The 15,079-nt window shown below is 35.1% G+C and overlaps 1 protein-coding gene across 1 annotated transcript in view; it reads left to right on the top strand.

Annotated features, from left to right (window-relative positions):
- The window catches only part of MALRD1 (MAM and LDL receptor class A domain containing 1), a 291,044-nt gene that overhangs the window by 169,319 nt on the left and 106,646 nt on the right, over positions 1 to 15,079 (top strand). Inside the window, exon 28 of the mRNA XM_074814744.1 lies at positions 9,953 to 10,133. Within this exon, the coding sequence (XP_074670845.1) occupies positions 9,953 to 10,133 (181 nt within the window). The remainder of the gene's footprint in view (positions 1 to 9,952; positions 10,134 to 15,079) is intronic.

Raw genomic sequence — 15,079 nt, 5'->3', positions numbered from 1 at the left:
GTGTTTTTGAAACTGGCTTTTCTCAACTCAGAACTTACAGCAATTAAGAACCAAGACTCTTACCATTTAGCTCCTAGAAATATTTCAACTGCTGGCACTCATGACAGGGTGATCTGTTCATGCCTTCTAATGCTCTGAAGGATTCATTATGAGATTCCAGAATTCCAAAACTAGTGCATTTTAAAATAGGAATTTCATCAATGGTATAAGATTATTTATCAAATTTGTTCATTAGAATGCATGTTCCTTGCTGAAATGTATATTCTTTTATTACAATTATGTTACTTTTGGAAATGAAAATTGGGGAAAAGATGTTTCAGAGAGTGAAAATAATGCTTTGCACAAAGGAGGAAATGAAAGGGATGGATGGACAGGCTTTGTCATTAACTCTTATTATGAAAACCTGTTGAGACTAATACATGCAGACTGTCTGATAAAAGGCTTGAAGCCTGAAATATCAGTGTTTCATCTTGCTGTTTTCCTTCTTTCTAAAATGCACTGTGAAAATGCCATTATGTGATTTTGTAAGTTATCCTTAAAAGTGAAGCTAATTTTTCATGCATACTGATGTACTTAAGCAGTATACATTTTGCCTGGATCAAATAATTTCTTAAAGATACCATTTGAGCAGCTTGATATTTCTTTTTCAAGTGTTTTCATAGAAGGCAGAGACATATTAAATAACATTTCTGGTTCCTGTCAAAATATAACTGAAAAATCATAGAGAAACTTACTTTTAATGTATTCTCTTCAGTTCTGAGAATCATGAATCTTCATTGAAGTCACTGGAACTTGAGTAAGCTCATCACTTTCAGCAGCATATCCCTAAAGTAAAACTCACCCTGTTGTATAATCATCACTAACATTTTCCTATCTTTTGGGATCATTACTCTGCAATCATTACTGATCATTACTGATTTTTGCAGTTCTGTTTTCTGCTTTTTTGTCGTTGTTTTTTCTTCTTTTTTTGCTACATCCATTTGCTGAATGTTTCAGAATCCCGTAGCATGTATCCCTCAGTTTAGTGATGGAAAGTCTGAATTTTGAGTCTAAAATCTCTCCCTACGTTGAAATTGTTTCTATTTGTCTCTCTCAGAGCTATTCTAGGTGGACTTAAGAATTTTGGAATTACAATTTTAATGCACAGCTTCAACATTCAGATAATTAGTATTCATTTTCTAACTCCAATGGTAATCTTAATCACAAATCTCTGTGGGTTATTTAATAGGAGAGACAAATTTTCAAAGCAGTATCTAAGGGCAGAGTAGTAAATATCTACTGCTGTCCCCAGATCTTCCTACATGATTAACATCTACGAATGTTTTATTTGGTTTGTTTGCATGTTTTGCAACCTTACACTTAACATACAGAGTATGTGTCTTTCTCTAAAATAAAGTAACTTGTCAAAGCTGAGATGAGTTATTGTAACTAGTGCTGTTATAAAGTGCTACTGAACTGTTTGTATTGAATTGTTATCAGCCTGATGATTGACAGTGTGCCAGAGGACACACATGTTCATTCATAACTCACATCTTCACGTCATTATTGTCTCTCTCATTTTTCTTCATGTCACCATGAAGAAAAGAGAGAAGAAAGAAAAGAAGAAAAGAGGAAAAAGGAAAGAAAAAATTGAACTTAAAATTCAAATCTTGGGTGAACAAATCTCAACTTGACTTTGTTCTTTTACTCATTTAAATAATTTTAATAATTTTATACTGTATGTGGATTTATCTGATATAAAACCTTTTTTTCTTGAATAAAATATAAGGTCAAATTCTGTAGGGTTAAGTTACTGTTCTAAAATAATCTAAGCAATATTCTTTTAGGAAGTTAAGTTTTAAGAGAAAATCACTGAGAAATTAAAAAAGAGATAGAATCTGTCATGTGCTTTGAAAATAACTTTAGATGAAGGAGACACAATAATCACCTCTTTTTCTTTTAAGAGATTCTGCTATACAGTCTTCAGTTTTATTGCATTTTAATGTGTTGGGTTTATTTCAAGCTCCATATGAAAGACTTAATCCTAGGAACCAAGATCTTTAAAAATAAGCAAGTATTCCATGTAATGCGATGTTGAGGTAGCAACAGCCCAAATCTATAAAGAAGGTGCTCAGAACGTTCTGAAAATAGGACTCACTCTCAAGCAATGAAACCTAAATAAGTAGACAGTTGATATTAGAAATGTCAGCAAAGGTATTCACTGTTCTGTAATTTGGAGAAATACAGCTTCATAGAAAATGTCTTTAAATTATGGGCAAATGAGGAAAAGCTGTGATTCTTCCACCTCCTGTTTCTTTGATGTACATGTAAAAGTGCAGGACTGCACTCCACTCCTTGTTGAGTAAAAGGAGGAATCAGGGAAGGAATATAACTCATCTTTAAACTTCATTTCTGATTCATCTTTAAACTATTTTGTCAGCCATCAAAAGCCTTTAATGATGATACTACATCAAGGAAATTAAAACTTCATTAAAACCAGGTTTATTAGTTAACTTCATTTACACACCATGAAAATAAGCTTGATTCTAAACTAAGAAGAAAGAGCCTGAAAAGTAAACTGCCCTCCTGAGATACTCTTGTAAACCAGAAAGATTGACATGCATCAAAAGCTAGAGAAAGAAGCAGTGACAGTTAAAGTCACATTATGCTCGTTCTATACTATGTTTCTGTGTTTTGCATAGCACATATCCAGTTTTAAAAATTCTGGATGATAACAGCTTGCCAGGAAGATACTGTTTTCAAAGGAACCTGAAAACAGAGGAGAAAAGCTTTTTCCTAACAGTTTAAAAAAGTATGTAAAAAGAGTTTGACTTGTCTCAAAAGTCTGAAGGGTGCTGCAGAAAGAGAAGCCTTTTGATACAGTGAATCTCAAAAGTCTTTTCATGGTATTAATAATAAACAGTTAATGCTTTTTGACAAATAATTTGAAAGTATTCTGTCTCTGATTCAAAAGCCCTCAAGTATATTTGATTTGAAGAGTCCAGAAATATTTAGCAAATGTTTTCATTGCCTCCATCCATTTGCTAAGCTCAGCTTCATTTCCTGTGGCTCCACTGAAATAAATATCAGATGCAAACGAACCAGGGAAATATTTTGAGCGCAGCTCGGAACATGAATAGAAAGAAAGGTGCAGATCAAGAACAAAATCTGGGTTTCATTGCTGTTTCACTGCAGACGTAACAAAGCAGATTGTCTCATAGCGGAACCTTTATAATTGCATCTGGAATACCTAGTGTATTCTACTGACATAGAGTGTAGTTTCTCTGAAACATTTTGTAACAAAAAATTACATATGCCTCTTGAATGGTTCGGATTCACTTCCTAATATCATTCCGACTCTCTTAGAAATGTAGCCTTGAGAATAATGGTGGTCTCTGCTGCATAGGAAAAATATATTGGCCACAAGATAAAAGGAATTATAAGACAGAAAGAAATCCTCACCTCTCCTTTATTCTTAGTATCCCCAGGTGAATTAATGAGGATATTGAGCCCCATAAGATATACTTTACCCCTGAAGTTCTCCAAAGAGAGATTATAAACACTTTAGATAGTTCTTCAGATGAAGACAAGTATGAAGACGATTCTGAATTGCATTGTAATGAAATCATTAAGAAATAATTCCCCTCAGACTATCAGAAAGTAGATAATCCTCTGAATACAAATAGGAATTTTCCAATATATTTAGATGTACAGACATACCAATCTAAACAGGTTACAGTCTTCTTAGAAGTAATTCTGCCATTTTCTGAGAGTTTTTATGACTCAGCAGGATGGGATAGTGGAAGACCAGGACCCACTGCTTCAAGTCAATGGAAAAACATGCTGTTTACTGTTAAGTTTTCCTTAATATCATCACCTCAGCGTGACCTTTGACTATGTTCAACCCATAGAGGGCAGTGACATGCAATTAATAATACTTTTCAGAGCCCTGAATGAAAACACTTTCACATCTGTTTTTAGGTGTTGGTGTGTGTTTTGGGGAAGAAATGAAACTTTGTTAGCTGATCTGTCAATAACATTGGGCTTTTAGAATTTCTCAGGTTGAATTTAGGGGATTATAAAGTACAGAATTACAAAATATGTTGTAAAAGGTATGTTCTGAGGAACTTTCCAGAGATGTTACCCAACAGTAGCCTGCACTAATAAATAGTGGACCACATGCCATGAACAAATAAGTCCAAAGTAGAAATACAGATGATAAACTAGCAGGTGTTCTTCTACTGTAGCCTGTGGTACACTTGTCCTGTAAAGCTTATGTGTATGACCATCAAATAATCCTCTTTAACTGTGTTTGTCTGCAACAAGATTAGGTGATCATCAAGGCTATTGAGACTGCTGGGTCCCTCCCTTCCCACTGTTCTAGGATGGAACAAATAAGCTTATTGCAATCCGGACCTATGATGAGGACACTACTGATAAATTGGACTAAATTTCTCTCTTTTCTACTATAGGTAGAGATATATGTTAACCAGGTGAGCTTGTTTGATACCAAAATAACTTTTTGTCTGTTAGGAGGTATAACTGGGCAATGTGTCTGTTTCATTTTTGATCCATTGAAACATTTGGACTATGCTGGCAGCTATGAAGGTGTTTGCATAATGAAACTTCTGCCTGCTGTTGAGATGACGTTGTGCACCTCTTTTCCTTCTAGGAAGTTCCAGTGGTTCCCTATGTATTTGCATAAGAAAAACATCTGGGATCCCAAGAACAAGAATTATTATAATACTTGGCATATTTATTGAAACCTCGGTGCTGTACTGTTGCCTCCTGAAATAATAATTAAGTGCTAATTAAGTGTTAGGTATTGTAATTGAAATAGTGATAGGTATATACACATACAAAGATGGACTTTTGAAAGGACACACTGATGACTGGGTTTTCAAAGAAGCTATGAAATGCTATTGATCATGGCTGAGAGTCACAGAAGTGCATCCACATCTTAACTGTTGGCAAGATTTTTTTCTAGACTTCTTCACTTGCAAAGAAGGTGAAATATTTACAGAGTCCTTTTTCCAGAAGAGGGGTGGGGTTCAGGAGGAAACATGGATCTGTACATTTGAATAGGTAATAAATGAGCAGTGGATTCCTGTATCATGAGTTAGACCAGCATAGGAAGGATTCTCTTGATAATGAATAAAAGAAAAAGCTGGGACTATAGTATAAAAGACACTTTAAAATTGTTTGTATTGGTATTATAGATATGATTCAGCTAGACAAGTGAAATCACTTCACAAAGAGGCAAAATAGTCTAGAGAATGGTCTGTGTAAATCATAAAACAAGAGTTGGATGAAGGCTTTAGCAGTCCTCCACCTAAGAGATGATGAGAACTTCTGAATTTTAATTTATGATGTTATTTCCGATGTTGTGCAGAAAAAGTTTACAAAATATTAATATAGACCACATAATAATTCAGAAGGATTTTAACACTGATAAAGTTACAAGCTTGAGTGACATGCAGATTGTGGAGCTGTTGACAAGTCATAAAAGGAAACATAAGGAAGAAAGATTAAGTTATTTCAGCCATTTTTCCCCTCATCAGAGGGAGACATCCACAGAAAGATATTAAAGAGATATTATGAGATTTTACTCTAAACAGAAAAAAACCTGTTGTCATGTGTTAGCAGTGATGTGTGATTGTTAGCATTTTGCTGCCAAATGAGATATCTTGCTAAAATATAGACTTTGACCAAGTTTTTAGGGAAAAAATATTTTATATGTGCATTCTGTGTCAGTGAGATCTGAGACCCTCTCTTCTCTCTTCTCTTTCAAAGACTTGCATATATGTAATATACAAAAATTATAATCATCTCATAGTTCAGAACTACAATTTAGCCTTTTGTTTGGAAAGATAAGGATTTTTCCTTTCACATATGCTGGTTTTTGGATGCTATTTTTTCATGTTACTTTGGAATACCTTCTTTGGCTGAGGGTGGTAGACTGGTGGTTTAAATGATGAAAATATCTTATCTATCATTCTGCTTAGCTGGAGTAGAAATGCAGGCCGTAAGAGGATGCAGATGGGAAACTGGATGATGATATTATTTTGGGAATGTAAGGTAGAGTGTGAGGTGAACAAATCTGAAATGGAAGGAAGGCCAAGACAAACGTAATGGACATAGATAATAATGTGTCTTTGATACAAAAGTGTTGGTGTGAGGAAAAGAGAGACTGGGAATACATGCAAGTAAGTATAGCAAAGAAGGATATGTGGAACCTAAGGTATGATGCTTACAATGCAGAAAAGGGGTGCTTTTTTTTTTTTTTTTTTGGTAAAGGACCACATGCAGCTAGACTGCTGCAGGGTAACTGGAAAATGGGATTTTCACCCTGTCCAACAGCCAGCATAATCACCACCTAACCATCTTTTATCAGTTTCTTAGAGCATAGACTTAGACTGCGCCTTTTGCCACCAGCCCAGGTTGAAGAGCAATCTAGACACTCAGTAAGAGTATGTGTCAGTAAAAGAATAGCCTCATAAAAACAGAAGGAAAGGTGTCAATGTGACCTCCAGTCTCCTCTACGCTGAGATGCATTTCTTCTGACGGTCATATATACCTCTTTTACATATCTTTTACATTGATGCATTTATATGAAAGTGAAAAAGATCAAAGGATTTCTGGATGCAATAGACACGTCAAAGCACAAACATTTTTTCTCCCTCAGGCCATATTTATGTTTGTTTTAGAAGCAAACACATTCCAAAGATATGAAATGCCAAAGCACCAGACAGATTAAAGGGCTGGAGAATGAAGAAAACAAAACAATAATTCATGAAATGGAATCTGCAAATCTTGGTATGATCCTCTCATGTCAAGTATGTATCCAGAAGAAGTGTATAACTTACACCCCTTAGACAAACCAGCTCCACTGTCTGGGCCTGGGGAGAGGAGGAGAATCAAGCTTCCTGCTTGTCTCTCCCTTTCACACCTCTTCCTTTGCTATTTCATGCAGACAATGTGGAGGGCTTGTGTTTTTGAAGGGACTCTTCACTCTGGATTAGAACAGCTTTCATGCTGTTATGCAGGGGATGAGGTTGCTTTTCATTTTGTTATGTAAAGCGGTAGCTGACCAGTGAAAAATCAACCTTTATGAAAGGCTGCTGTTGTACAGGAACTGCTACAGTTGAACCCAGACAGGAAAAGAAATGTCTCTCTTCCGTGTTTTATTCATGTACTCGTATTCAAGAATTTGTGAAGTGCAAGGAGACTGCCATTTCTGTTGTAAAGTTTCTATCTGAAAAAAAATCTTCCTAGCAAGGAGTACTTCAGTGTCTCACATGAAAAAAAAAATGCCCAGTTCCTTTAACTGCATAAAGATTTGATACATTATGGCTATGATACCATATACAAATTGATTGCTGCAATATTTTTATGTGTGTATTTCTAAATAAATATGTGATCAGTATTACTTGTTACTCACAACATGCTTTACTCAAAAATCAATGTGGTAAATGTAACATAAGTCTGAACAGAATGTCACGTAATAAAATATAATGTGAAATCAATTAAAATCAGTCTAACTGCAGACATGAGGCTCATATTGTGGTTAACTAAGCTACATTTAATATTTCCAGAATTTATATAAATGTTTATCTCTGTATATTTTAAGAAGCTCTACTGACTTCCATACATCCAAACTTAAACACATGTAATTTTTTTGTAGATTTGGAGCTTAATGTTGGGATAGATACAAGTTTTGAATTTTTCTATCTCACTTAAATGCATGAAATTAAAGGAATTCCCTTATCATTTAGTATCATTATTATTCACTTCATCTTAAGTCTACTAAATTCACCACTAATACACAGCACAGAGCTACTTTTGTAAAACTAATAAATAATTTCTTACAAATAATGTTTTGGAAGTTTTCCCATTCCAAAGAATTCTCAAGGGCAGTCAGAAGAGGTTCCAGATACAACATATGGATTAAATATTAAAAAGTGTTTCTCTTCTAAGTTTTGTTTTCATATTCCATGCTGGAGACCTTAAAGCTGAATGCAACTCATCATAGCCATCTGTTTTATTCATGTCATAGTTACATGGAAGATGTTTGCAGACTAAATCAGTTACTCTAATAATATGTAACACTCTTCTGGAGGTTATGCAAAAATATCAGAATTGATGGAATAGATATTGTCTAGTTTCTGAAATAATTAAGTTAAATTGTTGACTAAATATTTGATGAACAGGAATGAGTAAAGTTAAGACAGATTTGCCAAACTGTCTAACCACTCTTAAAATCAGCTTCGATTACCATATCTACTCTTTTTGAGCTCAGTGTTAGTATAGAGTTCTCTACACTGTGTTTCCAGGTTGAAATGTAAGTGGAAGTTTTAGAAAGGGTCTTGCACTCGTTCTGATTCCAGTCCCCCTTAATTGCATTGATTATGGGCCTGAAAGGGGCTTCTTCACTGAGAGGGTGGTCGGTCACGGCACAAAGCCTGTCAGAGTTCAAGGAGCTTCTGGGCTTAGTCATATGGTTTAGTTTTAGGTGGTCCTGCGAGGAGCAGGGAGTTGGATTTGATGATCCTCATGTGTCCCTTCCAACTTGAGAGAATCTATGATTCTATGATTCGTGACATAAAAGGCTGCTATCACCACTGGTACAACACCACTAGTAGTGTGTAGCAATAGACATGTTCAGCTGAATATCTATGACTTTATATGCAGTTATGGTGACACTTCCCTGTGTTTTCTTTCCTATTTAGCAATTTAAAGTAAAGTTGTCACTGTTTTCAACTAACTGCTTTACAGTTAATGATGATGTTCCAGAAGAGCATTGTGAAGCCATGCTTCAGTATCTCTATGTTTTGGTAGGTCTAAAGACCTCCTTCTAAAATATATCAACAATTCTGTGAGTTCCCTGCTTCAGAAACAACTAATATAATACTTTTGTGCATGCTTGGCTGCACTTTCCTATTCAGAATACAATATCTAAAGCACCAAGATTCATTTTCTCATCATAAATATGCATAACACAATCTCATTAACATAAATCTGATCTAACAGGTTCATCATGTATAAAGAAATGTAATTAATTTCCTTCCCTGCCTATTTTTACCATCACCTCTATTTTCCTTAGATTTTGCTCGTGTATGTACTACTTTCTTAGAATCTTTGTTATGCATTACATTTAGCTGTTTGATGCATTGCACAGTGTTTTTATTAACTGTGGGTTTTGATAAGAAAAGACTAGCAAAAACTTTCTCATTTACAATTTCTATGATTAGTTACATAGTCATAAAAAAAATAAATTTGAACATATACAAAACTTCTGCAAATATTTACTTTCGGTGGCATCATATATGTGTATCATCCATTCACAGCAAATGAAACTGGTGCATCTGCATTCTAACACTACTATTAAAAAATGACACATGTTGTTTGCTGCTGACTCACCAGTTAGGTGATATGATTGGACTTTTAAAGAAAAGCTTTAAAACATATTAGCATATTTGAAAGTCAGAATACTCATATTTACCTTCAAATAAACCATAATAAACATACGATTATCTTATATTTATTAGTTTTTCCTCCCTTGTATTAAAATTGTCACAACTTTTTAAAGATTATACCTATCTGACACCCTAATTTTAAAATGGTAGACTAATCTTGCATCAGTAATATATTCCAAACACAAAGAATGAATCTCGGTATTATATAAAATTAAATACAACTCTACCAAAATGGACTGTTTTGGAGTTCAATCATACACATAGTAATTTCTGTACTGAGACTCCATCTACTATTGATGTTTTTGTGATTTGTATGATAATCATCTCATCTCACTACTTCTATTATCGTAGCAAAGCATATGTTTACCATTTCTTGAAAAAATTGAAGGGTGTCTTCCAGTCTTCTCTCTGTTTGTTTGGGTTTTTTTAAAAAAAACTGGTATTTGATAATCCATACTTACATGTATCTTACTATATACAATTTATTCAAACTTCAGACTGATGATGGGATTGTGAAAATATGGAGTGAATCAGGAAGCCATGGTGATGAGTGGAACAAAGTCGAGTTACACTTGGGGAAACTGAGGAATTTTGAAGTTATCTTTGAAGGCATTCGTACCAGAGACCTAGGAGGAGGAGCAGCAATCGATGACATAGAGTTCAACAACTGCACCACAAGTAAGTTCAAGAGGGAAGTTTCTAGAGGGATGCTAAAGGAGATGTAGGATGTTCTTGCTTGTTTTTAAATACATTATGGTTTTACTCTTTTCATCATAATGTCACTGTTCATAAAATCAGTTAAGAATACGTTGTTTCCACTCTTCTAACGTCAATATTTTCTACTCATATAGAAAGTCTTGTATTAGTGCAGCATTCTCACACTAAATTATTGCAGACAAATCTAAGAAATGCTAGAGGTTTTGTTTCCTTAATTTTTTCAATTTTGAGTAATAACTTTCCTTCTTTATTTCACTAGTAAATTATTCAATCTCTGATGTTGTGTATAATCGCTTTATAAAAATTATGTCAGATTATATCAAGTGAAGCCTGTGGTCTCCCTGCTTTATCGTAAAGGCTCTTGTCATAAAAATGAGTTGAGACTATGTCATGGTTTAATCCCAGCCAGCAACTAAGCGCCACACAACCACTTGCTCACTCCCCACCCTGGTGGGATGGGGGAGAGAATCGGAAGAGTAAAAGTGAGAAAACATGTGGGTTCAGATAAAGACAGTTTAGCATGGACATATGCCTTACTCGGCCATATCATACGCACTGATTTTGGCATCCCAAGGTAAAGCAAAAGCCACGCACACAAGCAAAGCAAAACAAGGTGTTCAGCCATCTCCAGGAAAGCAGGGCTCCATCATGTGTAAAGGTTACTTGGGAAGACAAACACCATCACTCCGAATGTCCCCTCCTTCCTTCTTCTTCCCCCAGCATTAAATGCTGATCATGATATCATATGGTATGGAATATCCCTTTGGTCAGTTGAGGTCAGCTGTCCTAGCTGTGTCCCCTCCCATCTTCTTGTGTACCCCCAGCCTACTCACTGGTGGTGTGGGGTGAGAAGTAGAAAAGATCTTGACACTGTGTAAGCACTACTCAGCAATAACGAAAACATCTCTGCATTATCAGCACTGTTTTCAGGACAAATTCAAAACATAGCCCCATACCAGCTATTATGAAGAAAATTAACTCTATCCCAGCCAAAATCAGCACAGACTACAAATTAATCCCTGTCACTATTCCTTTTTCCAGTTCAGTTCAAGTGTTAAGGCCAGCAAATTAAAGAAAAACTTTGACTTCTTCACAGGATACTCACTCTATTTAATTGATCTTTTTGTGGACATAGGCTAAAATAGGAGCTGAGTTTGCTTTTTAAAAAAAAAAAAAAAAAAGATACAAAGTGGGTGGAACATGACTTCCATCAAGAAAGGATGTGCTCTTCATCCCTGGTAGGAAACAGTTGACATAATATAAGTGTATTTGTTGAGTGAGGCAATCATTACTGATGCCACATATTAAGACTGTGTGAGTTTTGGGGAAGTTATCTAGGCAAGCTTTACTCTCCTGCCATGGTCTGGATGCCCATTATCAGTTGGAGCATGGAAAGTGCACTTCTGAAGAGCATTTTTAGATCTAGTTTCATCTAAAAAATGTAGAGTTTGCATTCAGGAGTTGCTTTGTGGTATAAATCAAAGAATGAAAACTGGCTACAACTTGGGATCTACTTCAGAACTGCACTTTAATAAAACTCTAAGGCAGATGTATCTGTAAAAGTTCTTCCAGGCACATGAATGCTAGTGATTCCCTTGTGCTTTTTCTAAATGTTCCATTGCACCCGTTGCTATGCATGTGGTTATTCTCTAGCGGACAAAGGTAGATGGATAAGGATGCCCTGGTAGGAGATTGGAGGTCAATCTTGAATAACAAAGAGGATGCTGATCGCTCGTGCAATTTGTTTCCAAGTTGTGCTCAGACGTATTAATTCATACAGTGGGGTCTAGTTAAACAACATTTCTGAGATTTTGTCCCATTTTTGGGCTACAACAATTTAGACACCATTTCACAGTCAGATTCATGAAGATATTCAGCATATAAAATAGCAGGATATATTTTTCTAAGGAAGAAGAAAACTCCCTGTTAAGTTCATAAAGATGGTATCAACATATCTTCATATAACATACAAATATTTCTGCCTACTCTTAAATTCACATGTTTTATAATAACCTGAAGATAGACATTATATAAACATAACTGGAAATGCTCCACAGAGTTGTCGTTGCAAGGAAGGAAATTGTTTCAACAGGGAGTTGGAAAGCTGACATATGAAGGATCTTAAATTCTTTAAAATGCTAAGATTGCTGAAATTTACATTGGGTTTAGTCTATGACCGCACAAATCTGAATGTCAATAATGTTTTATAACCAATCTTACATTAAAATACCTTTGCAGTGAAACAGTTCATTAAATAACTTGGGTTTATTACTATATAGCAACTATTTGGTTTGCAGCACTGCTTCAGCAAGAGGCTCTGTTGGGAAAGAATTTGCACCATGTGCTCTGACTACTTTCACATACTTACAGCTTTGGCATAGTAATATTCCTGTGCATTTTACCAATAATTATTGTTTATAAAGATGGATGATTCATAGGAGGCTTTTCTCTTACAAGTTTGAAGTACACCGTTGAAGCTCAGTATAAAATACAAATACAAATTTTTTAAAGATTGAATTGCATGGTGGATATTTTTGCACTGTAATAAGGTACAGTCTTTATATAGTCAGGATACATTCACTTTACAGTATCTCTGTTAATGTATGCTAGGCACAGCAGGGTTTTCATTAAAGTTTAGGTGTATGTATCTTATGGGTGTATACTATTGGGATATGTTTATGCTTCTGTCTTTAGTTTTCAGCAGTATTAGAGACCTGTCATATATTTGCTTTTTAACTGTATGTGTGTGCATGTATGCAAATGCACATCTGTAAAAAAACAGACCAATCAAACAAAAAACCAAAAACCAACCCACTCTCCTCCCCCATGACTTTCCTGTCTCTACAATGATATTTATGCTTAAACTAAAGTCAAGAGGGAAACATTGCATTGTCTTTAGCATCTTTCATATCAGCTCTGTGTATGATTTTTTTGCCTTCTACTCCACAAGTTGATATCTTCTTGCTTAATTTTCTCTAGACTTTTGGTATGCTGACCTTCTTGTTGGCATGATGACATGAAGGAGGCTGGTCTGACCTTTTTCATTCTTGTTGTTATTGATTCTTTACCTTTGTAGAACAAACGAACAAAATACATTTTGCCAGATTCTCAAAAATAACATTTCCCATCTGACCCAAGCCTGGGGCATTCGGGATAGGAAAAGCATGTCATGTCTAAATTGTTTTTTGCAGCACAGGGTTCACAGTTTTATTGCGTCTGTTGTAACAAAGCTAAAAGACAACAAACACAATCTTACTGTGGCCAAACTCAAGGAGAAGAGTAGCATACAAACCAGAAGGGGTCAGGGGTTTCTTCTCAACAAAATGACTTGATTTACAACACTTATTCATGTACTGTGTTTGTAGCTGTAGAATTGCTGACCTAGACACACAGTGAAGGTCCTCGGGGGGACCTCTGGAAGGTCTGTATTTCCCACTGGGATTTATAAGGTTAAACTAAAATCTTATATAATATTATGGATATTCTGGCCATGGTAATTACATAAACAGAGGAATAGACCATGCACAAAAAAACCTAGGGGATAATTGAAGATAATTAAAACTTGAATAACAGGTTTGAAATAAGCAGAAAAGAATGGAAATGAGAAAGCCTTAAATTGCATGGGAAAAAATTGAATGCTTAGCTTCCTCCCAGCAGATGTCATGTAGTGGTGGAGATGAATGTGAGAGCAGTTCTGGAGCTTTCATATATGTTGGGATAGTCTCCTCCTCACAGACTGTCTTTTTGGAAGCTGCTGAATGGTATTCCTGGATTGTGGTTCACCGTCAACACAATAAAATAATTGCCTCTTTGCAGAAATAATGTACTCAAGTGGAGAGAGTGAAGAAGGAAGAAAAAGACAGTCTGTGTGAGGATTTTTGCCATGAATATTAGAACTGCTTTTATGTGCTATGGTAATATTCCATGGTTATAGTAGAATTTAATAAATCCGAAGACTTATTGTACATGTGTTTTCCTTCAGCTTGCTTGCATACAATGTGTTATACAAAGAAGCTGTACACAGCATAAGGGAATATGCGTGGAGATGGATTAGCTCTGCACATTTCTTTGCTCTTCGCTTACATAGCTGTGATTTACATAGCCCATGTGATATGAGGATTTTCAACTGACAAAAGAGAATCTTTTCACTACTTTCTTTTAAAAATTAATTAGTTACAAGCTTCTATATCAATAGAATACTACAGGTAACTTTATTTATTATGATCTGTGCTTCTAGGGGGAAGCTATCCTGCAAGGTTCATTTCCCTCAGGTCTCACTAATTTCAATGGAAGTGAAGGTCAAGAAGCAGCTGTGGATTTATTGGAAATGTGAGAGGTCTTGGAAATATTGTCAGATGTAGAAAAAAGAAGGTTAAAAAAGTCTTATCAGTTGGTTGTGAGAGGGTGAATTATGTTTTGATAGCAAAAATAATTTAAATTCCAAATCTGATATCTTTTTATTTTGCAGGTTTAATTGAAAAATGTGAAAAATAGTGAAGTGACATAACAGTCAGAGAAAGATTGTTCTTAATATTAAATTAATTTCTTGATTAATTACATTTGAAATTTTTTTTTACCTTCTTGTAAAATAATTCTTTATACAACTTTAGTGACAGACTATCCTATGTGACCTGAATTGAGTTTAGAGTGGTCAGCTCTTGAGCCTTTTAATAATTGACTTTGACCATGCATGAGGTTATTTGCAGGCTAGAAAAAAATGTCTGCAATTTTGCCTTAATAAAAGGTAAAATACCTATGAGTATTGTACAGAATAATCCCTAAAGATAATTTTATTTTTGAGACTTCTGACACTTATTTTTATGATAACATCTTCTAAATATCCTGTCAGAAATAAACTGTGGTCTGGTAACCTTAAAGAGCACTTCAAGAATTATTGATTTGTTTTC

This window comes from Strix aluco, chromosome 1 (genome assembly GCF_031877795.1).
Source record: "Strix aluco isolate bStrAlu1 chromosome 1, bStrAlu1.hap1, whole genome shotgun sequence".
NCBI classification, from domain to species: Eukaryota; Metazoa; Chordata; class Aves; order Strigiformes; family Strigidae; genus Strix; species Strix aluco.
Note: the sequence above shows the minus strand (reverse complement) of the source record. Positions and strands in the feature narration are given on the sequence as shown.